Genomic DNA, 23313 nt, shown 5'->3' with positions numbered 1-23313 from the left:
GGCCTCCGCCCGCCCTGCCGCGGCCGAGTCGCCGGCCGCCGAGCTCGCCGCGCCCGAGGCCCGCGGCCCCGCCTCCGGCCCCTCCGCCCGCGGCCGCCGCCGCCCCCTGCCGGCCGCCGTAGCCTGCGCGCCCGTCGGGTCCGCCCGCCGCGGCGCGTCGCTGAGGGAGCCGCTGACTGGCCGGCGGCCGCCGCGCGCGGCCATTTGTAGTCCGCGGGCGCGCGGGGCACGCTGGGAGGCGCGGGCGCGGGGCAGGCCGGGAGTTGCGGGCGCGGCGGTCACGCGCCTCCGGCGGGCGCGCCCCTCCCCAGCCCCGCGCGGCGGGTGGCGTGTGCCGCGCCGGGCGCCCGCCTCTCCGCGACGTGGGCGGGGCGGGAGCGCGGGCGGGGGCGGGGGCGGGGGCCGGGCCCGCCCGGCTCGCCCCGCCCCGTGTCCCCTGCGCCGCCGGCGGGCCCGGCTCGCCCTCGCGGGTGCGGCCGGGGCGGGGCCGGGCCGCGGGGCCCGAGGCCGGGCGCTCTCGCCCGCCCGGTCGCTCGGCGAAGTGACTCGTCCTCGGGCCGACCCGCGCCCGGAGCGGGAGCACCCCGGGGTCTGCCAGAAGGGCCGGTGGCCCTTCCCGGCCGGGGGCTGCAGGGTGGAAACCCAGAGGCCATGCAGGGCCGCGCCGCGCCCGGCCACTCCGCCGACAGCGCCCACAGACGGGGCAGTCCCCGGCGGCGCCTCCTGCCGCCGCTGGGGAGGGCGGACACCTGGGTCCCCATCCGCAGCCCGGGCTGCGTGCACGTGTCCCCAGCAGTCCCCCAGGTGGTCATCTGGCCCCTCAGCCGCCAGGCAGAGCCAGGCCAGAGGGAAGGTGGGTCCTTAGGGGCGCAGAGCATAGGGGTGAGTCCCCTGCCCCGCCCCCCAGCAGGAGGCCTGGCAGGGCCCCTGTGCCCTCTGGCTGCCCCCACACCGCTGGGAACTGGGGGCCGGCCGCCTCCCCATCGATAGAGAAGATGGACGGCTCTGCTGCCAATGGGCCTGGAGAGGCTGAGCACAGTAGCCAGTGAGGAGTGGAAGGCCATGATGGAGGCACCAAGCCCTGAGGCAGAGGTGGCAGCAGGTGGCAGTGGGAGTGAGGTGACCTGGGTGGACAAGCGCGGAGCGCCAGGAAACCGGGCCCAGCAAGGGCAGGGTGGGGGAGCCAGGTTTGGGGCACAGGGCTTGAGGGTGAGCCCAGGACCGAGAGCCAGTGGGGAGGCTCAGGCAGCGAATAGTCACATGAGGACAGGCCAGGGCAGGCAGGAGGGTGGGGGCCTCACAAGGACCCCCAGCATGGCGGGAGTGCAGTCTGGGGCCTTGGAGAAAGGAGAAAGGTCAAGTGGGCAGTAGGGGCAAAGGTGTGCAGAGAACCTTTCCAGGAGAGCCCAGGGGTGACCCTGCCAGGGGCAGCAGCAGCTGGAGGGCCCAGGGCCAAGGAGCCTTGGGCCTGAGGAATCAAGGCTGGGAAGGGGTTTGGGGTTCAGAGTGGGCCCTGTGCTGCCTCCTGGGCTGCGGTGATGTGGGCTGGCCGGGGGGCCTGAGGGGCAGCAGAGCACTTGCTCTGGACGTGGGGGTCGCAGCCGTGTCCCATGCTCTGGACACCTCCAGAGACTGAGAGATTGGCTCCTCCCGGACCCAGACAGGAAACCTCCATCCCCCATCCCTCCGTCCCTGTCCCCCCATCCCTCCAGGACTCCGCCCTCCCATCCTGGAGAGGCAAATTCTCAGCCCAGATCGGAAGCTGTGCAGCCCACCCTGGCCCCTGCCAGGTGTGGATGCAGGTGGGGCAGCCAGGGCCCCGCACAGCCCGGAACAAGCCTCTCCACCAGGCAGGCTTAGCTGCAAACTAACGGAGGCACTGCCCAGCCTGGGGCAGTGAAGGGCGAGGCCCTAGCAGGAGCCCCCCACCCCCTCGCCTGCTGCCAGCACCCACTGCACCTTGGCATCCCTGGTGTTATTGCTGACAGTGCCCTCAAGGGGGTACCTGTCCCCACGGAAGCCCCATCTCCAGCAGCAGGCCCGCAGCCTGACCCTGCGGGGCAGACTCCCCTGAAGCTGTCCCCAGTGGAGTCCAGCCAGCTCGTCCCCTGCCAGGTGCAGACAGTGCACTGACCTGTCTCCAAATACTTTGGGCCCCTCATTTCGTGCCAGCCCACCAGGGTAGCAGGGGGCACTGCTGGGGCTGGGGGGCCCTGTACTAAGCCCATCTCTGCCCAACACAGTCCTGCCTCTCAGCCCCTCCACCCAGAGCTGAGGGCTGCGGCATCTAAGGAGACTGCCTGGACAGTGACCAAGTTGGGGTCAGGATGTGGGCAGAGGGGCTACAGGAAGGACCAGACCTTGCCCCCTGGCTGTCCCCATTTTCTCCAAAAGTACCAAAGGAAACTGCTGGAGGTTGCTGGCTGGCAGAAGCCCCCTGCAAGGAAAATGAGGCACCCAGGCCAGAGGACTGCAGCCTTGCTGCCACCACCTGGGCCCTTCCAGATCAGCCCTGACCTTGGGCTGGCCTGACCCCACCCAGCTTAGGGGCCTGCAGCTACCCCATTCCTGGCACAGAGGCAATTCGTCTGCCACAGGAGAAATGCCAACTAGTTTGCCTTCTGGGGTGCCCATGCGGGGTGGCCTGCCAGCCAGCCCTCCCTGGTGGAAGAAGGCCTCCTGCAAAGGGGTGTGGGCACACGCCAGGGAAGGCTGCAGGCGCCCCCAGGTTTGAGCGAGGCCGCCACCCCCACGGCGAGCGCGCTCCGGCCTCTGAGCTGCTTCCTGGCCAGCCAGATGCCCCCCGCCCAGTGCGGGTCCCAGCCTCGGACACATCAGGCCAGCACTCCAGGCTCTATCAAGAGTGGCGTTTATTCTCCGTGTGGAGGTGCGGCGCTCCGGGGAGCTGGTGCTATTGTGCTTAGGAAGGAGGTCTGTCCGTCCGTCCGTCTGTCCGGCCGGCCCAGCCCCAAATGGGGGCGGCAGAGGGGCGCGGCCCGAGTAAAAATCCCGGCCTGTTCCGGGTGGGAGTATGTACAAGGCGGCGGGGCGCAGGCGGGGCGGGGCGGGGCGGGCGGGCCGGTGGCCGCGACCCGCCCGCAGGCCCCGCGTCTCGGGCCCTACTGTGGAATCAGTACAAAATAGGTGCTACCTAAACGTTCCTTCTACCTGAATCCGCTAAGTCGGTTATTGTGCTGCTTAGTATGGGGGCGGGAGGGGGCCCATGGCTTTGCGCGGCGGCGGGGTGGGGAGAAGCGGCCGGCCGGCCGGCCTCGGCCCTCTCCGCAGGTAGGTGGCCAGGCGCGCGGGCGGGCGCGCCTGCGGGGCGTGTGCATGCGGGCGTGTCCGGGCGCGCGGGCGGCGGCCTGGGGCGCGGGAGGGCTGGGGACGGGGCCGACCGGCCCTCCGCGCCCGCGGGCACCGTTCAGTCTGGCCTGGCGCCCGGGCCCGTCGCGGCCGGGCGAGCGCAGCCGAGGGCGGGAGGGCCGGGCGCTGGGACGGCGGCCGGGGGGCGCCCGCGCGCCCGCCGGGCCTGAGAGCGCGAGGCCCGAGGCCGCCCCGGCCCGCCCCGCCGGCGGCCGGGCCCCGCCAGCGCCGTGCGGGTCGCCGCGGCCGGCAGGCGCCGGGCGCCGGGGGGAGTGTGCGCGCCCGGCCCGCGCGGCGTCCCTGAGCGGGCGGGGCGGGCGGGGATACCTGATTCTCGAACTAGAGGCGGCGGCAGCTTCGCATGCAGTGCGCGTTATTGCTCTATAGTCGGCGGCGGGCTCGGGGGGGGCCCGGGGGCGGGGCCTGCATGCAGTGACGTCACAAAGGCGGCGGCCAACGGGCGGGCCCGAGGGCGGGTCGCCGCCGAGGCTTTGGCATAGACGGGCGAGATTGGCAGCCGAGGGGCGGGGCGGGGCGGGGCTCCGGGGCGGGGCGGGGGGCGGGGCGGGGCTCCGGGGGCGGGGCGGGGCGGGGCTCCGGGGCGGGGCGGGGTTTAGGGGCCGGGCAGCTGATCCTGGAAGTCCCGAGCCCCGGGCGTCGGCGGGAAGGCGGGGGGCGCCTCCGCGCCCCTTCCCTGACCCGAGTGCAATCCGTTCATAAATAAAACGTACAAATACAGAAAAGAGAACCCGACGCCTCCGCACCCCGGGAGGCTTTACCCGCAAAGCGAATACGGAGGTGCGTGGAGGGCGGCCCGGCGCCGGGGCGGGCGGGCGGGCGGGCGGGCTGAGCAGGTCGGTGAGTCCATGCGGTTCGATCTGCGTCGTGGTTATTATGGTGGAGGACAGCGCCCGGGGGCTGGGCTGGAAGAGTTCGGGTTTGGCAGAGAATGCGAGGCAAGGGCCGGAGCGGCGCGGGCGGAGGCCCCCTGAGGAGCGGGGAGAGGGCGCCGCCACCCACCCGCCTCCCCATTCCCAACGCGTCCAGCACGCCCCGGGCGGCGAGGGCCGAGGAGCGGGGCTGCCTCCGGGCCCCTCCTGCCCCGGCCTGCCGCCTGGACGTCCGGGCCACAGGCCTGGCCCTGGAGGGCTCGGGAGGGGTGGGAAGACCTGAGTCTCTGCGGCGATCCAGGGGCGCAGGAGGGAGGAGAAGGGCGCCCCACCTCACCCCAGCCCGGCCTCAGAGACCCAGCCCGGAGATGAGGCTCGGTTCTGGGTCTCGCGGACCCTATTGCTGGGAGAAAGCCTGGGGCACCCTGGAGGGGAGGGGGGGCGTGGGGTGGGTCTCCCCTCGGGACCCTATTGCTTGAAGGGGCCGGAAGGCCCCGGCGGGCGGTGCAGGGCCGGGCCCTCCCCCTATTGCTGCGAGGAGGGCCAGCCCCCCGGCCCCTCCGCCCGGGCGCGGCGGGGCCCTCCCTGGGGCCCGTATTGCTGAGAGCCGACCCGGCGGGCGGAGGCGCCGCCGCCCTAGGCCTGGACCGGGCTGAGCTGAGGCGGCGCGCCGGGCGCCGGGGTCGCGGGGCCGCCGCCGGCGCCGCCCTTGAAGCAGGCCGACTCGTAGTGCTTGTTGAGATAGGACTTGAGCGCGAAACTCTTCTTGCAGCGCTTGCACTGGAAGTGCTTGAAGGCCGAGTGCGTCTGCATGTGCGCGCGCAGGTTGGAGCGGTCGGCGAAGGCCTTGCCGCAGTGCGCGCAGCCGAAGGGCTTCTCGCCGGTGTGGGAGCGCATGTGGCCCTGCAGCAGCCAGGGCCGCGAGAAGGCCTTGCCGCACACGCCGCACTTGTGGCGCAGGTCGTGCGTGAGCAGGTGCATGGCCATGGCCGGCATGGACACGTACACCTTGCCGCACGTCGGGCAGCGGCGCGCCAGCTGGCTGTCCAGGCTGCGGTGCGTCTGCTTGTGGCGGCTCAGGTTCGACGACGTGGCGTACGTCTTGCCGCACTCTCCGCACGCGTGCCGGCCGCCGGGGCCGCCGGCGCCAGGTCCGGCCCGCGCCTCCGCGCCGCCCCCCGCGCGCGCGCCGCCCCGGGCCCCCGCGCCCGCGCCCGCCCCGCGCGCGCCCGGCCCGCCCCCGCCCCCCTCGTCGCCGTCGGGGGCCGCGGCCGAGGCGGCGCCGGGGGCGGCGGCCGCGTGGGAGCCGGCGGCCTTGCGGCGCGAGCGCCCGTCGGTGATGAAGAAGGCGTCGGCCGCGTAGCCCTCGCTGACAGCCGCGTCGCCGTTGATGTAGCCGCCCGCGGCGGTGGCCAGCTCCGGGCGCGGGGTGGGCGGCGGCGCCGAGCCCGCGGCCGCCGGGCCCAGCTCTCCCCGCACCGCCGCGGCGTACATGGGCTCCGGGGACGGCCCTTTGAGCAAGGCCGCCTCAGCGTCGCCATCGTAGACGGACGCGGGCCCCGCGTAGTCGCTGAGGTATCCTGAGGGCCGGGCGGGACAGACAGACAGACAGACAGGCGGAGGGACGGGGACGGGCAGCGGCGGAGACACCGGGGCGGGCGGCGGGGCACGGGCGGACACGGGAGGGGACGCGGGCCCAGGAAGGAGGCAGCAGGACAAAGGAGGAGGCCGGGCGGCCGGGAGGACGAGACGGCGGGCAGGGAGGGAAGAGAGAGCAGCGATGAGCCAGGGCCCGGCCGGCTCCGCCCCCGCGGCCGCGCGCCCCACCCTCGCGGGGGAAGGAGAGAGGCGCATCTTCGGGCGCGGCCGCCCCCCTTCCCGAGCCTCAAGGTCAGAGGGGAGGGGCTGCGCTTCCCGTGGCCGCCTCCCCGCCCCCTACTCCGCCTCCCCTCCCCTCCCCCTTGGGTTCTCCCCACTTCAGCAGTTTTCCCTGATTATGCAACACACTGCAGACCCGCAGCGCACAAAGCCAGGACCTCCAGCGCGGGGACCCCGTCCCTCCCGCCTCGCAGGGTCCCCGCCCGGCGCCTCCCCTGGGCCCCCAGAACCCACGCCCGGCCTTGACACTGGGCGCCTCTGGCCCCCCAGATCCCCAACCAGGCCTGGACTTCCACCCCCCCGCAGCCCCTCCGCTCTCCCAGGTGCCAGGACTCCCCGGAGTTGACCCTCAGCCCCCAGCCCGCCCTCCCCACTCCCTGCAGTGACGCCGCGCCCTTGGGGCCTGCCTCCTTCCGCTTTATCCACTTGCCCCCACCCGGGCCCTGACCCTCTCAGGGGCCTGCCCGAGCCCCGGGACAGGCGGCCCGAGAAAGGCTGTGCTGGAGAAAGTGCCAGGGTGTCTGCAGGGACACCTGCCCTGGCCGAGCTGCAGGTGGGTAGCAGCAGCCTGCGGGGCGCTGCAGTTGTTCTCAAGGCACAGGCTGGGTCACCCAGCCTCAAAGTCACACATCACGCCCCACACTCTGCAGGCTCTGGCTTCTCCAGGGTCACACCCAGACTCCCAGCCACTGCCAGCCCTGGCACTCCTGCACGCAGGGGCCCCGGCACAATCTGGGCACACACCACCAGCTCATGCAGGGCCACACATGTAGCCGCCCCAGACCAGCCCCAGCCAGGGCTGCAGTCCCACGGCGGCCTGCGGCCTCAGCCGGCCCATGCAGTGGCACACAGGCAGGTGCACGCTCGTGCAGGGTCACACACAGGCGTGCAGTCACATGGCCGCACGGGTCACATGGGCGCACACAGGCGCACACACAGACTCCTGCGCCTGCAGGTCACACTTGTGCTGCTGGCCGCCCCGTGCTGCTGGCACCGCCGGCCCCCTGGCTTGCACGCTAACTGTTGTCCTTGAACTTGGGCAACCTGACACAAAGAGCCTGCCTCTGCCCCCGGTACGTGGGCCCTCCCCTGCCTGCAGTGCACTTGCCCACACCAGTCCCCTGACCCTGGCTTCAGGGAAGATGCTGCTGCTGCCTCTGCGGGTACCTTTGCCCTGACAGGTGGGCAGCCCCACTGGACCCCATGCCTACCCCCTGGAGCGCCACGCTCTCTCCAGCTGCCCTGGCAGAGTCTCACAGGTGTAGCCAAAGAAGAGCGGGGATGGAGGCAGGGAGCCTGCGCCGGGTCTGTGTGCACGGCCGGGTCAGCTGGTCTCACGCGGCTGCGCTTGCCTGGGCCGGGGCCCCGGTGGGTCGGGGTGCACTCCAGGGACCGCCTGCTCCCGACCCCTGATCCCCACCCGCTCTACTGCGCTGCCACTCTCCCGCGCCAGCCCTGGCCCGGTTCTGGCCTATGTCTGCATTCCCCACCCCCTCCGTCCCCCTGCACAGTCCTGCTCCAGCCATCGCCTCCTGCTGGCTCGGCCTCCCTTGGGTCTGCTTCCCGGGGCCGACGCCCCCACCACCCTTACCCCCTGGCCGCCCCCTCCGCGCCGCCCCGGGCCCCCCGCCACCCCCCCCCCCCCCGCCTCAGCCCTGCTCGCACCTTTCTCATGCAGACGCGCGCCCAGGTCGCTGCGGGCGCGCCCGTAGGAGTTCTCGAGGTCTGCGGAGGAGAACGTGTCAAGTTTGACCTTCTTGACCAGGAAGGACCTGGGCATGATTCCTGGGGGGCTCTGGGGGGCTGCGGCCGCGGCGGGGCCCCGTCACCATCCGAGGAGCAGCGGCGGCAGCGCGGTCCCCACTCCGGCCTTCGGATGCCGCCGCAGGAGAGCCGTCCTCGCCGCTCGCCGCCCCGCGCGGCCTCCTCGGCGCCGCCTTCCTCCTCTGCGCTCCTCGGCTCGCCTCTCCTGCCTGCGCTGCGCTGCGCTTCGCCTCCTTCCTCCCTTCCTTCCTCCTTCCTCCTTCCTTCCTTCCTCCTTCCTTCCTTCCTCCTCCTCTGGCCCCGGCTTCCCAGCCCGCAGTGCCGCCCCTGGACAGGCGGGGGAGGAGGCTGGGGGGGCGGGGAGGGGGGAGCGTCTCTGTCCCGGGCCGGAGGCTGCGGGTGGGTGCAGGGCCGCCCGGCGCCGCGGCCCCCTTCCCCGCCCCCCACGGCCGCGGCGGAGCCTCAGTCAGCGGCCCCCCATGCCCCCGGGGGCGGCGGCGCCGGGCCCGGGGATCGCGGCGGCGGCGGGCGCGCCGGCAGCTTCAGCACCGCGGCCAGCGCCGGCCCGGCCAGCACCTCGGCCAGCGACCGGCGCGCTCCGCCGCGGGCGGCGAGGGGCGGGCCGGGGGGCTCGGCCGCCGGGCGGGGGTCCTCGGCGGGGGTCTCCGCGAGGCTCGCTTTATTGTTCTGCAGCCGGAGCGAGCGGCGGCGGCGGGCGGCGGGCGGGGGGCGGGGGTCCTCGGGGGAGGGGTGCGCCGGGAGGGCGGGCCGAGGGGCGGGGGGAGGGCGGGACGGGGCTCGGGGGCGGGGCTCGGCGCCCGGACAGCTCCCAGCCCGGCCTCCCGCGCCCCGGCCGCCTCTGCCCGCGGCCCGGCCCAGCCTCCGGCTTTTAAAGGCCGGGCGCCGCGGGGGGGGGGGGGGCGAGGAGGGGTGCGGCCGGCGGCAAGGGCTGCGCGGGGCCCGGGCCCGGCCGGGCCTCCGGGGAGGGGGCTCGGGGATCCCGAAGCCCCGCCCGTGAGCGGCCCCGCCGCGCGGCTCCGGGCACGGAGGCCCCGCGGTCCGCGCGCAGCCGAGGCGGGAGGCGAGGTGGGGACCCGTGTGGGCCCCCGCGCCGCGACCTGGGGTCTGCGGGGGCGAACGCCGGGCACCCCGCGGGACCCGCGCGCGTGGCTTTCGGGGCCGGGGCCGCGGGATCTGCGGGGGCGGCGGGGCGGCGCGGGGCGAAGGCGCAGACGCTGGGGCGGCGAGAGCGCAGCGCGGGGGCCCGCGCGCCTGTGCCGCAGCGCTCCCCGCCGCGCTCGCCCGGGCTGACCCGGCCGCCGGGAGCCCCCCCGGGACGGGCCGGCGCGGGGGCGGGGCGCGCCGCGGGCGCGGGGCCGCCGGGCCCGGCTCTGAAACCCGGCGACCCCGGCGGTTTTCCGCCCTTCCGCGCGGCCGCGGCTCCCCGGCGGCCGCGCACCCCGGCGCCCCCCCCGCGGCCGCCCGCCCGGAGCCGGCCGGTGACGTCAGGCCCGGCGGCCAATGGCGGGCGCGGGGGCGAGGGCTCCGGGCCGCACAATGGCCGCGCGCGGGGACGTGCGTCCCCGGCCGGAGCTGGCGCCGCCATTGTCCCCGGCCCCGGCGGCCCCGCCGCTGGCCCCAAGGTCGCGGGGGCGGCTCCGCGGGGCCCGGGAGCCGCGGGGACGTGCGCGCCCGGCGCGGCGCTCGGTGACCTTGTGCGGGCGCGGGCGCGGGCCGGGAGCGCGCGGCGGGCGGGCCACGCCCGGGGGCGCACTCGGGGCGCGGGCGGCGTGCTGAGCTCAGCGCCCCGCGGCCTCGCGCGTCCCCCGGCGCTGGGGCCGGGCCCGCGCGGGGGCGGCGGCGGGGGGCGCGGGGCGGCGTATTCATCTCGCGTGGCAGGTGCTCCCGAGGGGCGCGGGCGGGGCGCGGCCGCCCCCTTATCTCCGGCACGCAGCCGGCGACCCGCAGAGGGGCGGGGACGGGGATCTCCCTCCGCCGAGCCGCGGGGCCGGGCTCCCTCGGGGGGGGGGCGGGGGGGCGGCCGAGGCGCAGCCGGAGGCGCGGGGCCATTAGCATTTTGATTGCCGGACTAGGGGGCCCATCTGGACCGGAGCCTAATTACCAGGCGAACCCCGGGGCGCCGGCGGGACGTGCAGGCACAGTTGTGTCACCGCCGCCCACTGCTTCCTGCGGACTGCCCGGCTCTGGCCCGGCTGCCCCCCTGTCCCCGCCCTCAGTCCCGCTCCCCCGGCTCCCCCTCGCTCGTCCCCGGGCCTCAGCCCCCCGCGCCACCCTGCGCTCCTGCCCGTCCTCCTCCGGCCTCTTGCCTTTCACTCTCTGCTGCTGCGTCCCGTCCCTCCTCCACCCCTCCCTCCCCACCCCCCATCTTGCTGCCCGCCTCTCTCCATCGACTTCCCCACCCCTTGACCCCCCACCTTCTTGACGGACACCTGGTCCGAGCAGGGCCACATGTGTCTGATGCCCGGGCCCTCCCAAGGGGACCCCCCCCCCAGCCCTTGCAGGCGCTGGGGTGGAGCCTGCAGCCCCGGGGAGCGCCCTGCGGGGAGGGGCAGCTGGGCCGCCTGGCCATGGCCATCAGGGCTGCCGGCTGGGTGCCAAGCGCACATGGGGCTGGTCAGTGCCTGGGCCCTCCCCACCCCTCCTTCCCAGCCTCCTGAGGTGGCCGCTGCCCCGCCCTGGGTCCAGCTGGGAGGCTGGGAAAGGACAAGAGAGGGTCTCCCACCTGGGCCTGGAGAGTTTCAGCCCCCCCCCCCCCCAGGGTGGCCACCCCGCTTCTCCCTCAAGGAGGCCTGGAGGCCTGGGTGGCTTTTTGCAGAGAGGGACCACCTCTGTGTCTGGCCAGCCCAGCACCTCCCACGGCCCCAGGCAGGCTCAGAGCCTGCTCCCTCATCTGCGTGGGCCGTGAGCTCTGTGTCCCTCTGCCTCTGCTGCCCTTTACCTTGGGCAGGCCCCCAGCCAAGACGGGCTGTGTGGGAGGCCCCTGCACCCCCCCAGCACAGCAGGCCCTGCGGCCACCTTCTCCCTCCCTCTGCCCCGGGGGGTCTAGGGCAGCCTACTCGGAGGGTGGGCACCTCCACCTCGGGACACCCTCCCTGGCCACCTGCATCCCATCCTGGCCAGCACCTGGCCTCGCACCCCAGCACCCACCCCAGCCTTCTGCCTCGGAACAGGACAGCATTGTGTGCGCGGGGCCACCTGACACCCCCCCCCCTGGCTCAGCACCCCCCTCAGGGCCACCGTCCAGCCCTGCACACTCACTCACAGGGAGGCCAGGCGACAGGGAAGGGCCAGCCCAGGGGAGGGGAGGCAGTGGGCGTTGTGGGCCCGACTGTGGACCCAACTGGTCTGGGTCCACACATCAAGCCGTGAAAGGCCCTGAGGGCACAGTAGGAAGGTGTGGGTGGAAGTCGGCCAGAGAGGAGTGAGGGGCAGCCCAAACGGGGGCGGGGGCACTGCCCTTGAGGGGCAGGGGAGGGCTGTGGAGGGTGAGCAGAGGGGTGGGCTTGTCCAGGGTTAGACTTTAAAAAAAAAAAAAAAAGATTTATTTATTTATGCATACAAGAATTGGGGTGTAGGCCAGAGGTGCAGGAGTGAGAGGACGCCCCAGAGACAGTGGGGAGCAGAACAGGAGGATCCACTGACGCACTGCTGAGGGGAGCAGCGGGGAGACAGGGGTCACTGTGGGTCACTCCCTGGCCCGGGTCCCACGGGTGCTGCAGTGGCTGCTGAGAGCTTCGCAGTGGCGAGACCTGACCCCTGCACCCCCAGGGAGGCCCCAAGGTTAGACTTGCTGGAGCCTTCCTGGGAGGGGCAGTCGCTAGGGGTTGTGGGGTCTAAACCAGGTGAGGAAGGGGTGAGGGCACAGTGTTAGGGCCCTGGGGTGCTGGAGCAGGGATTGGGGGAGGGAGCCGGGAGATGAGGAGGGCTGAGCTGAGCTGGGTGGAGGGCGAGGCCGTGGCAGGAGCTGAGGGCACCCCAGTCCTGTCGGCACCGGACCCCGGGCCCAGCCCTGCGCCCCTACCCCCTCCGTGCCCGGGGCCCAGCCCCACCAGCCCCCCGGGGAACCAGGAGCTGGGGTCCCACTGCCACCGGGCGCGATGGGAGAGGAAGAACAGCCCCTGAGGAGCAGGGCGGGAGAGCCCGGGCCGGGGCGAGGACGTGGGGTGCTGGGTCCAGGGCGGCCTCAGGGCCGGTGCCCAGGGCAGGGGATGGCTGGGAGGGCAAGGACCGGGGTTGGCCTGGCCCCGCTGGAGACGCCGCGGGGCAGCAGCTGACGCGAGGCTGCGCCTGGGCCAAGCGCGGGGACCGGGCGGCCGTGCGGGGAGAGCCTCAGGTCCGGGGTCAGCAGGCCCCTGTCACTGGGACCCGGCAGTGAAGCGCCACGTCCAGGCCTCTCTGCTTTGCTGTGGATGGTGTCACAGCCGGGGTCGGAGCAGACCCCCTGCCTGTCCCGGGCCCCCCAGGCCAGCCCCGTTTCTTCTCGGCACCAGGCCCCTGGTGCCTTTGTAGCAACCCCGACACCTGCTCGCCGCAGGCCACTTTGCTCTGAACAAGCGGACGGGATGGCTGGGCGGGGGGTTCCCCTTCAAGTGGCCCGGCGGGGCCGCGGGGTGTGCCGGGCCCCGACCCTCCCACTTCAGGCCGGGTCACTGGGCTTCCTGCCCCTCGCAGCAGCCAGCAGCGCGCGGCGGCCCCGGGCTCCCCAGGCTGCAAGGGGTCACCTGCCTCCCCCAGAGACCGAGGCTCCTTAGGTCTCAGCCGGGGGCCTCTCCCCGGGGAGACGGCTGGGCAGTGTCCGGCCAGCCCCAGCACACACTTGCCCTTGTGACCCACGCCCTGTGGGCACGACCGCCCTCGCCAGACAGTCTTCCAGGCGGTTCAGGAGCTGTTTTGGATGTCGGGGCGACTCGGGGCCGAGAGCAGGCTCCAAGCTCAGCTCCCCCCGGGCGCCCTGGCCCCAGCCAGCCGTGCCCCCGGGGCAGCCGGTTCTCCTGAGCTCAGGCTTCTCATCCCCACTGCCAGGCTCCCCTCGCTGATTGTGTGGCCTGTGTTGCCCAGGGTGCCTCCGAGGAGGGACCGTGCCCCATGGCCCGGAGTGGACACACACCGGCTGTCGAGCTCCAGGGGCCGCCCCACAGCGCGACTGGGGGCGGCCAACCCCCCAGGACGGGAGAGGCAGGAGGGGCAGCCCGGCCAGCCTGGCCTGCGGAGGGCCCCCCCTGGCCGTGCCAACCGGCTCTTCGGTTGGGACACTCGGCGCAGCCTCGGGGCCGGCAAGGGGCGGCCGGGCAGCGGGGGCCTGAGGCCAGGGGGCCAGCCCGGAGCCACAACCCAGCTGGACTTCTAGAACAAGAGCTGCCTGCGGCGCCGGGGACAAGCAGGGGGCACGGGACCATCCAGGAGGGTGGCCTGCAGCCGCAGCACCTCCGCCCCTGAGAGGGGAGACGTCCACGGCGAGCGGAGGGCGTTCCAGGGGCCGGTTCTCCTTACTCAGTAACCAGAGATCGGGGCCGTCCATGCTTGGCCGTTGTGATCCCGCCGCGGTGCGCCTCCCCTGGCCGCGCCACCCACCAGCTCCCCACCTGTCCTGGCCCTGTGAGTGGATGGTTGCCTGGTCTGCCCGCCACCCGGACCCTCCCCCGCAGCTCCCCCAAGCGCCCTGGTCCTGCTGGAATGCAGCGTCTCCTCCTCCCCTGCCCCAGGTGTGATGCCCACAGCCGCCCGGCCCAGCCCTCAGCGGTGGCCGCGCCCTGGGCAGGAGCCCCGCGTGGCATCCTGGTCTTGGATGGACACCTCTGGGGTGGGCGGGGGGCCGCGGTGGCGCCCCCCTGGGGCTCTGAGCTGCCTTTCTTTTTTCGCATAATCCTGCTCCCCACTCTGACTCTGGTGCCTCCCCTCACCCCCGCATTTCTGGCCTGTGCCCAGCTCTCGTGTGCATAAATAAATCAATCTTTTAAAACAAATTTAAAAACCTGTAATTCAGGCGAACTGCAGCTTCACAGAGAAGGGGCGAAGATGACGCGAGCCCCCGTGGGCGAGTCCCTCGGCCCCCGGTGGAAAACCTCGCTGGTCCGGGGCCAGTGCCTGCCGGGGCCGCCTGCTCCTCCCCACGCCCCTGCTCGGCAGCGCCGCCACCTGGCCCTACGCCCTGGCCGGCCCTGTCTCCCCGCAGCACCAGGGCGGGGCCAGAGGGCTGGGGCTCCCGCTGCCCCGCGGGCTGACACCCCCTAGGCGCCTGCCTGAGGCGCTGCTGGCCAGGTCTCCCCCATGAAGGTTTTCTTCCCCCGCGCGGCTGCTCCTTGGGCGCCCGCCCCGGGAGGGCCCTGCCGAGCCCCGTTCAGCACAGGTGTGTTTCCACGCGTCCTCAGGCGTGAGCAGGGGCAGAGCTGCAGCCTCCCCCCAGCTGTCAGGGCGGGCATGGACGCCCCTCCCCTGAGGGAGATCTGGCCGCAGCCCAGCCAGGCCATGGCACGGGCCTGGGGGCTCACCAGGGGCCGAGGACGGGCTGCGTGCTGGGGGCTGGCCACGTCCTCGCTGCCCTCCACATGGCTGCACGCGGCCAGGGGCCTGCCGGACCAGGGGACAGCGCGAGGGGCGCAGAGGCCCAGCAGCCTGGCCGGGCCCTCTGGCCCTGGGATGGTCTCCAGGGTGCCAGCTCCAGGGGGCCCCCACAAGTGACCCTCTGCACATGATCGCTCCAGCCCAGGCACTCGGGGCAGCCGCAGCCCAGAGAAGTGCCCACCCTCCGCCGGCTCCCTGGCCTCACTCCGCACCCGGAGTCGTGGTGCCTCCCTCCTGATGCAAGTGTCAGGCCCTGCAGCAGTCACCTCACTCTCCTCCACTCACCCTCCTGCCCTCGGGGAAGCCTTGTCCCTCCTCTGGGAACGGCTGACCCTGCTGCCTCGCAGGGCTTGTGACGCTGGCAAGTGTGGGAAACCCCAAACGCCAGCCGTGCTCTGCCGTGCTGCGTCCCCCTGGACCACCCCAGCTGGCCTGCTGGCCACGGGCACTGCCCACAGCCAGCGGCTCCCAGAGGTGCGGGCCGGAGGCCGGCGGGGCTGCTCTGGGCCCACCTGGGGCCTCTCCATGTGTGAGCCGGGCCTGGCTTCGGGCGGCCCGAAGTCGCGGTTGCCAGGAGGCTCCCGGGAGACCTGGCCAGCAGAGCCAGGTGGACAGGCCCTGCCTGCTTCTCTACCCCACCCGGCTCCAGTGCCCCAAGGCTCCTGGGCTGGCCAGGGGCCCAGCAGGCCTGTGGGAGCAAATCCCAGACAACAGCAGGCCCACGCCCCGTGGCTCAGGCCTCCGGGGGCATGGCCCAAGGGTGCCCGCCTGGGAACAGGCCCTCCCGGGCCCACGCCCAGAGGCCGGCGCCTGGACCCCTCGTCAGTGGGGGCTTCCACCCCGGCCAGGAAGGCCAGGACAGAGCGTCCCCACGCGTCCAGCCTCTCAGGCCCGGCCGCTCACAGCTCTAGGCCCCTCTCCCAACCCAAACTCGGGTTTGCTCCCCGAGGGCCGGGGAGGTGCACACCAGGGGAGCCCCCACAGCAGCGCGAGGACCACCCTTGAGCCAGAGCAGGTTTATGAAGTGGAGGCCGGCGGGGCGCGGGGCGGGGCGGGGGGCGGGGCGGGGGCGGGGCTTCGGGGCGCGGGGCGCGGCTTCGGGGCGCGGGGCTTCGGGGCGCGCGGCGGGGCTGCGGGCCGCACGGGCACGGGTGCTACTGGGCGCTCTGCTGGCGGCCGCGGTCTCGGTTCCGGCGCAGCACGATGCCCGGGCTGAAGGCGACCCCCAGCGGCCAGTGGCGCACCACGTGCCGGTAGGACGTGGCCGGGTAGTCGAAGTAGTTGATGTGGAGCTTCCGAGCGATGTGGCGGCCCAGCAGCTCCACCTGCTGCGCGGCGGGCGGGCCAGGTCGCGGCGCGCACCCCCCTCGCGGCCCAGCCGACCCGGCGCCCCTCCCGCCCGCCCTCCTCGGCGCACCGGGCGCCCCCGCGAAGCGGCCGCCCCCGGGCGCGCGGGCCGGGCCGCGGTTCACGGAGGGGCGGGCGGGGCTACCTCGTAGCGCTCGGACAGCTGCACCAGCACCAGCGGCTCCAGCTTGTGGCCGCACAGAACCAGCTGGAAGAAGCACCTCCCGCGGGCTGCGGAGCGCCCAGGAGCAGGCGCTCAGCGGGGCGCGGGGCGCGGGGCGCGGGGCGCGGGGCGGGGCTCCGGGGTACGGAGGGCCTCGGGCTCCAGGGCGGGGCTGGGGAGGGGCGACGGGAGGCCGGCCCGGGGCCCCCCCGCACCCCGCCCGCCGCGGGCCGGGGCGTCACCGTCGCAGCTGAGCGCCAGGCGCACGTAGACCAGGTGCAGCGGGCCCTGGTGCACCTCGCGGCCGCGGATGGAGAAGTGGTACATGCCGCGCGTGTGGTTCAGCACCAGGCGGCGCCGCGGCAGCGACGAGACCATGAGCCACAGGCCCACGCCCACGCCGTACGCGGGGAAGCCCCAGGTCTCCTGCTGCTGCACCTGCCGGCACCGCGGGGCCCTGAGCCGCCGGGCCCGGGCGCTCGGGCCGCGGCGTGCGGAGGGGGCCGGCCCGGGGCGCCGGGGAGGCGGAACCAGACCTCGGACCTGGCGCACGAGGCCGAAGCTGACCAGGATGACGGAGACGACGAAGAGCAGCGTCCCCTTCCACAGCGTGTCCAGGTAGTACTCCAGCACGAAGACTGCGCGGGCGGCGCGCGCTGAGCCGCGGCCGGGCTCCGGCGGGGCAGGCCCCCCCCGCCCGCCCCGGGCCCCCCCCGTCCCCCCCAGGCCCGCCCCCGGCCCGCCCGGCGGGGTTCGCGTCCGGGGCGCCCCGGCGCACCGTTGGGCTGCTGCTGCGTGAACGGGTAGAAGGTGTTGCTCCTGAGGCACCGGGCCAGGTGGCGCTCGGTGCAGAAGAGCCCGAGCCCCCAGAGCTGGAGGCGCTTGCCGGGGGACGGCGCGGGCAGGCCGCCGACCCGGGCCCTGGGGAACTGGCGGGCACAGGCTCAGCCCCCCGCGCCCTCCCCGCGCCCCCCCGCGCCCCCCCCGCGCCCACCTGGACGTAGGGCTCCAGCGCTGCGGCGGTCCGGTCCGGTCCGGTCCGGGAGCCGGCGGGAGCGGTCCGGGGCTACGCGCGGCCCAGGGAGCGCCACGCCCGCGTTCTAGAAGCTCCGCGCAGGCGGTTCTAGAAGGGCCGCTCTGTGGCCGCCTTCCCCCGGCCGCCCCCACCCCCAAGGCCCCTTTACAGCGGCCCGGTCCGGAGTGGGGGTGGGGGGCGCCCTGGGACACACCCTCTGTCCAGCCCCCCGCCCCCCCGCCGGGCCCAGGCCAGGGGCGGGCCCAGGTCCGGCCCCGCCCCCAGCAGCCCCCTCTGGCCAAGGACCACACAGACTCCCCAAAACCGTTTATTCTAACAAAATGCGGGCACGGGGGGCGGGGGGGGCGGGGCGGGGCTAGCTGGGGGACGCGGGGCCGGCGAGGAGCCGCTGCAGGCAGGCGCGCACGGCCTCGGCGCCGCGGTGGGCCCTCTTCAGGCCGCGCGGCAGGCAGCGGCAGGCCTCCAGGTTCAGGTAGCTCAGGCCCGGGCAGCAGCTGATGACCGCGCTGTGGGGCAGGCAGGCGGGCGGGCGGTGGGGGCGGGCACCGTGCGCCCCGGGTCTCCCCGTCTCCCCGGTCAGGCAGCCCCCACAGCAGTGCCCTCCCCTGGAGCAGCCCTGCTCGGACAGGACAGGTGGAGCTGACCCAAGGGGGACGGCTGACCTGACGGCACTCGGTGTGACCCGGGTGCCCCTGAGGCTGAGGGAGCACAGGGCCGGGTGGGCACCGCCCGTGGTGCCCGAGAAAGCAGCAAGGGCCTGCTCCAGGTCCTTCTCGCTGAAGCCCTGGCCACTCAGGTCCAGCTCCCGCAGGCTGTGGCACCACCTGTGGGTGAGCAGGGGGCTGCCCTCCTTGGCCAGCGATAGCCCGTCTGATGCGCCGTACAGGCCCAGGTGGAGCTGCTCCAGCTCTGCAGGGAGGGGGTGTGAGTGAGGTGGGGCCGGGGCGCTCCCCCACCCTCCGCGGCGGGGCACGGGTGCTGACCCTGACAGGGCAGGTCGTGCAGGCCGGCGGGTGTGACGCGGGTGCAGCCGCGGAGGTCTAGCAGGCGAAGGCGCGGGGAGCTGTGCAGCAGGCGGGCCAGGACCTCGTTGCTCACGACGCTGCAGCTGGAGCTGGCGAGGCAGAGCTCCTCCAGGCCGGGGAAGCCGGGGCCCAGCGCCCCTCTCCCAGGGGGCTTGGGCAGCCACATCAGGTTCAGCAACCGCAGCACCTGTGAGCAAGGCCCAGGCTGCAGGGGGTGCAGGGGGTGGGGCCTGGGCGGGGGAACGGTGGGTACCTGCAGCTGGGGACAGCCTTTCTGCAGGGCCTCCACGGGCAGCTGGAGCGGCGTGCTGTGGCCGCTGATGCCGGAGCTCACCTCCAGGAGCTGGAGCTGGGGGCAGCAGCTGCCCTGTAGGCGGGGCAACCGGTCAGTCCCTGGAGGGCCTGGCTTGCAGTGGGCTGCGCTCCCACCGGCCACCACCTACCAGCAGGGCGCCCAGGATGGCTGTGGTCTGGGGGCCATAGGTCAGCCACAGTCTGCGCATCCGGGGCCCCACCTCCTCCAGGAAGCTCACAACGCCCGTGGCCTCCACCTAGGGGTCAGCAACACAGGGGCTTGCATCTGCTGGGCCCGGCTGCCCCGGGCGCTCCAGGCTCACCGTGGAGTGTTGTATGTCCAGGCTGTGGAGCTGTGGACAGGCTCTGGCGAGCGAGACCAGCACGGCAGGGCCCACACCGTGGCAGTCGGAGAGCTTCAGGAAGCTGAGCCGGGGACAGAACTCGCTGACCAACTGTGGACGACAGAGGGCCGCGGGGCAGGGAGGGCAGGCTGCGGTCCATAGGGCTGAGAAGCCAGGGCCGAGGCCTTTCCTCCAGGCCCAGCCCCGCGGGAGGAGCCAGTGGGACAGGGGGAGCGGGGAGGCACTCCCCTGGGGCAGCTCGAGTGTCCCCCAGCTGGAGGGCTCACCTTCAGCACCGCGGGTACCTGTGCCTTCCAGTGGAGGAGGGTCAGCCTCTGGAGCTGCGAGAGCCTGGGCGGACAGCAGGGGCCGAGCTGAACCGCCCCACCGCGGGGCAGCCAGAGGGGCCCCGGCTTTCCCGGCCACAGCCCGAGGGGGGCGGAGGACGGACCACTCACCGGCTGGGCACCAGCCACTCCAGGGACGCCAGGAGCTGCTTCTCCGCCTTGCCCCCCGCCTTGGCGGGGCGGCCGGCCGGCGAGGGCGACAGGGTGACCGTGTGCCAGAGCGCGGGCTGGGCGGCGGCCTCGCGCCAGCGGCGGCACACGCGCGCAGCCCTGCGGGGGACAGCTCCGCTGAGGGCCGGCCTCCCGGCGCACCCGCCGGCCCCGGGGGCTTCCACCGGGCCGCCCCGCGCAGCCGCCCGCCGGGTACCTGCCGAGGAAGGGCGCGGGCCCGTCGGCCGCCACCAGCAGCCCGAAAATGCGCACGAGGATTTCCAAGGGGAGGCGGTCGCCCCAGCCGGGGTCGGGGCCCGGGTCCGGCGCGGACGGGGCGGCGCGGGCGCGGGCGCGGGCGCGGGGCAGCGGCGGGCGCGGGGCGCGGCGGGGCGCGCGGGCGCGGGCGCGGGCGGGCTCCGGGCCGGGCAGCACCAGCAACACGCTGTCCGCCTGCAGCAGGTGGTAGCCGGAGCCGCGGGGCGCCAGGCGGTCCCACCACCAGTCCTCGGCCGAGCGGGCCCGCGGCGCGCCCCGAGCCCGGCGCCGGGCCCTCCGCGCCGCCCCCGGCGCCATGGTCCCCGCGCGCGCGGCGGCCGGAAGGGGCGGGGGCTGCGGCGGAAGGGCGGCCCGGCGCGGCGCGGCTTCCCGGCTTCCCGGCGGCCTGGCGGCGCGGGCCGGGCCGGGCCGGGCCGGGCGGGGGCGGCCGCGGAGCCCGCCGGAGGAGCCGCCGTCCGCGCTCGGGCCGCGCCCGGGGCCGCCGGGGGAGGAGAGCGGACGCGGCCGGGCGCCGCGCCGGGGCCGCCCCGCCCGGCGAGAGGCGGCGCCGGGGCCGCCCCAGGGCCGAGCCCGCCGCGGCCACACCCCCAGCCCCGGGGGCTCCGGCGACCAGCCGCGCGAAGCCCCGACTCCAGGTGCGCGCGGGCCGCGGCGGGGCGGGGTGGCCTCGGCGCCGCGGGCCGCCGCCCCCTCGGTCCTCTCCTGGGGCCGCGGGCGGCCGCCTGCTGCTTTGCCGGGGGCGACGGGGGCTCCGCGGCCCCTCCCCCGGGGGCGCCCTCCCGCGCCCCTGCCCCCGGGGCCCGCCGGGCCTGACCGCGTGCGGCCCCTTCGCAGCTCGGCGGGCCTCGGCCCCAGCGGAGCCCAGCGCCTCCTGCGGACCCCGGTGCGGACGGAGCCGGCGCCGACCCTGCTGCGCCCCGGAGGGCCCGGCCGGCCTGCATGGCTGCACCCCCGCCGGGCCGCCTGGTGCTGACCCACCTGCTCGTGGCGCTCTTCGGCATGGGCTCCTGGGCCGCGGTGAACGGGATCTGGGTGGAGCTGCCGGTGGTGGTGAAGGACCTGCCCGAGGGTGCGCGGGCGCTCCTGCGGGGGCGGGCGGTGGGCCGCGTCCTCCCTGGGCGCCCCCGACCGGCCTCTGCCCTGCCCCGCAGGTTGGAGCCTGCCGGCCCACCTCTCCGTGCTCGTGGCCCTGGGCAACCTGGGTCTGCTGGCGGTGACCCTGTGGAGGCGGCTGGCCCGGGGCCGGAGCGAGCGGGCCCTCATCCGGGTGGTGCAGGGGCTGAGCGTGGCGGGCACGGCCCTGCTGGCCCCGCTGTGGCCCCGCGTGGCCCCCGTGGCCGGACAGCAGCACTCCGTGGCCTTCCTCGCGCTGGCCGCGGTGCTGGCTCTGGCCTGCTGTGCCTCCAACGTCACCTTCCTGCCCTTCCTGAGCCACCTGCCGCCCGTCTTCCTGCGGTCCTTCTTCCTAGGCCAGGGCCTCGGCGCCCTGCTGCCCTGCGTGCTGGCCCTGGGACAAGGCGTGGGCCGTCTCGAGTGCCCGCCGGCCCCCACCAACGCCACCCCGGGGCCCCCCCACCTCTTCCCGGAGCGTTTTCCCGCCAGCACCTTTTTCTGGGTGTTGGCCGCCCTGCTGGTCACTTCAGCTGCCGCCTTCCAGGGTCTCCTACTGCTGCTGCCCTCCCCGCTCCCCACCCCCTCGGGGGGCCCAGGGCCTGGCCTGCGGGTGGGCGCCCCGGGCAGGGAGGAGGAGGCGAGGGAGGAGGAGGAGGCCTTGCCGCTGCAGGAGCTGCCCGGCCAGGTGGCAGGGGCCACCCCCAGCCCAGAACCCAAGGTCCAGCGGCTGCTCTCTGTCCGCGGTGCCTGCCTGCTGGGCCTGCTGGCCGCCACCAACGCACTGACCAACGGTGTGCTGCCGGCCCTGCAGAGCTTCTCCTGCCTGCCCTATGGCCGCCTGGCCTACCACCTGGCCGTGGTGCTGGGCAGTGCGGCCAGCCCCCTCGCCTGCTTCCTGGCCATGGGCGTACTGTGCAGGTGCGGGGGGCCCCGGGCCGGGTGGCCGTGGGGGCCGGGCCCGAGCTCCGCTGAGCATCTGCTCCTTCCGCCAGGTCCCTGGCTGGGCTGGGCGGCCTCTCTCTGCTGGGCCTGCTGCTTGCGGTCTACCTGATAGTGCTGGCCATCCTGAGCCCCTGCCCCCCACTGGTGGGCACCTCCGCCGGGGTGGTCATTGTGGTGAGTAGATGTGGGCCATGGGTAGCGGGGGGCGGGGCACGGGACGCTTCACGCAGCTGCTGCTGCTCGCCCTCACAGGTGCTGGCCTGGGTGCTGTGTCTGGGGACGTTCTCCTACGTGAAGGTGGCCGCCAGCTCCCTGCTGCATGGGGGGGGCCGACCAGCCCTGTTGGCGGCCGGCGTGGCCATCCAGGTGGGCTCCCTGCTGGGCGCGGTGGCCATGTTCCCCCCCACCAGCGTCTACCAGGTGTTCCACAGCGGGAAGGACTGCGTGGACTCCTGCGGCACCTGAGCTCCGGCCGGCGGCACCTGCACGCTCCGCAGACCCACCGGCGAGGACAGGGCCACGCAATAAAGCCTTTCCACCCCGTGCCGCTCGTGGGTCCTGGCCGCGCGGGGGGTACCGGACACAGGCCCTGCCTGGAGGGCGCCTGGGCGCCGGCTGCCCCCACTTCCCCTCATTGTTCTGGCCCCGGGCTCCAGAGTCGTCCTTGGGACTGGGGCTTTGAAGCCTCCTCCCACCTGGGCTGGGGCTCTGTCGGGGCTGGGGACATCACCCAAAGGCCCAGCCGGCCCAGCCCCGAGGATGGCGGGCCTCGGCCACCTTGCCGCGGGGGCCGGGGCTCCAGGGCACCTGTGGTGGTGAGACCGAGGGCGTGGACGGGACCGGGCGGCGTGGCCTGGGCCTCGGCGCGCCCCTATCTGCTGCCCCAGCCCCTTCTTTCCGGACCCCAGGGCTGGGGCCCCTCGGGCTCCTTCCGGCCCTCCCTCCAGACTAGGAAGGCGCTCCAGCTCCCTGCCCCCCGTGCCGCCGTCAGGGCGTGGGTCCAGCGAGGGCCTGCTGGACGCGCTGTCTCCTGGACAGAGGGGCCCTTTGAAGTGCCCGGCGCCTTCCTGTCCGCCTGCAGGAAACGGGGTGGGGGAGGGGCTCCCCAAGAGGCCGCCCACTCTCCCCAAGCCAGCCAGCCCAGCCCCGGCCAGCTGGGACTCCCACCTGAGCTGGACAGGTGCTTGATGAGGGTGGGGCTGGGGCTTGAAGGGCCCCTGGGCGGGCAGAGGCCAGTCCTCAGGGACACAGGCCGCTGGAGCCAGTACCCACGCGCCCAGGCTCAGGCCTGCGCGGGGCCGCAGCCACGTCCTCCCAGACGCACCTGGTGCCCGGGACTGACAGCCCGGTGGCCACAGGAGGGCAGGACTGGTGGCGCTGGCCCAGCCCGTGCTCCACACCCACCGCACACCCAACACACTGCCGTGTCGGGGAGGTCAGCCGAGCCGCCCGGGCCCGGCCCTGGCCCCAGGGTGACCCTGCCTGGCTGCCCTCCGCCTCCTCCAGCTGGCGGCTCCTCGAGCAGCAGATCCCTCAGCGCGGGGCCCTCCCGGCAGACCTGATCCCCGTGGGGCCGTGGTGTGGCCAGTGGTGGGGAAGGGGCAGGTCCTCACCTCTGCAGAGCCCCACTCGGGGAGGACAACAGGCCTTTCAGGAACCCCCCACAAACTTGCTGCCGGCCTCCTTGGGGCCTCCCTGTGGGTTCCTTCCACCCCAGTGCTGGCTTCCCTGAGCCCCCTGGAGCCTGGGGGCCGCTGGGGGCCAGGAACCCCACCCCACCCTGCTGGTGCACA

The 23313-nt window shown here is 74.7% G+C and overlaps 4 protein-coding genes across 4 annotated transcripts; 1 reads left to right on the top strand and 3 right to left on the bottom strand.

Moving 5' to 3' along the window:
- Nucleotides 1-4892: 4892 nt before the first annotated feature.
- On the bottom strand, nt 4893-7914 carry SCRT1 (scratch family transcriptional repressor 1; the record flags this gene model as incomplete). Its single annotated transcript, XM_084229610.1, has 2 exons — nt 4893-5836; nt 7800-7914. 2 exons carry the CDS (start codon nt 7912-7914, stop codon nt 4893-4895), a joined length of 1059 nt encoding a protein of 352 aa, XP_084085736.1.
- A 7720-nt stretch (nt 7915-15634) lies between these two features.
- On the bottom strand, nt 15635-16907 carry TMEM249 (transmembrane protein 249; the record flags this gene model as incomplete). The annotated part of the gene is made up of 5 exons (XM_084229633.1): nt 15635-15808; nt 15973-16058; nt 16233-16428; nt 16534-16628; nt 16769-16907. Coding segments are annotated over 5 exons (690 nt in total), but the record flags the coding sequence as incomplete, so codon positions are not given.
- A 420-nt stretch (nt 16908-17327) lies between these two features.
- On the bottom strand, nt 17328-19762 carry FBXL6 (F-box and leucine rich repeat protein 6; the record flags this gene model as incomplete). The annotated part of the gene is made up of 9 exons (XM_084229279.1): nt 17328-17532; nt 17689-17935; nt 18010-18238; nt 18305-18418; nt 18495-18602; nt 18669-18800; nt 18977-19040; nt 19148-19306; nt 19404-19762. The coding sequence occupies 9 exons, from the start codon at nt 19760-19762 to the stop codon at nt 17382-17384; spliced, it is 1563 nt and encodes a 520-aa protein (XP_084085405.1). The 3' UTR covers nt 17328-17381.
- A 256-nt stretch (nt 19763-20018) lies between these two features.
- Nucleotides 20019-22055, top strand: SLC52A2 (solute carrier family 52 member 2). Its single transcript, XM_084229130.1, has 5 exons — nt 20019-20100; nt 20300-20534; nt 20617-21496; nt 21571-21694; nt 21773-22055. The coding sequence occupies exons 2-5, from the start codon at nt 20405-20407 to the stop codon at nt 21983-21985; spliced, it is 1347 nt and encodes a 448-aa protein (XP_084085256.1). The 5' UTR covers nt 20019-20100; nt 20300-20404; the 3' UTR covers nt 21986-22055.
- Nucleotides 22056-23313: the final 1258 nt, after the last annotated feature.

The sequence above is a fragment of the Talpa europaea genome, assembly GCF_964194135.1.
Source record: "Talpa europaea genome assembly, chromosome: 3".
NCBI lineage: Eukaryota > Metazoa > Chordata > Mammalia > Eulipotyphla > Talpidae > Talpa > Talpa europaea.
This window is presented reverse-complemented; position numbering and strand designations above follow the sequence as displayed.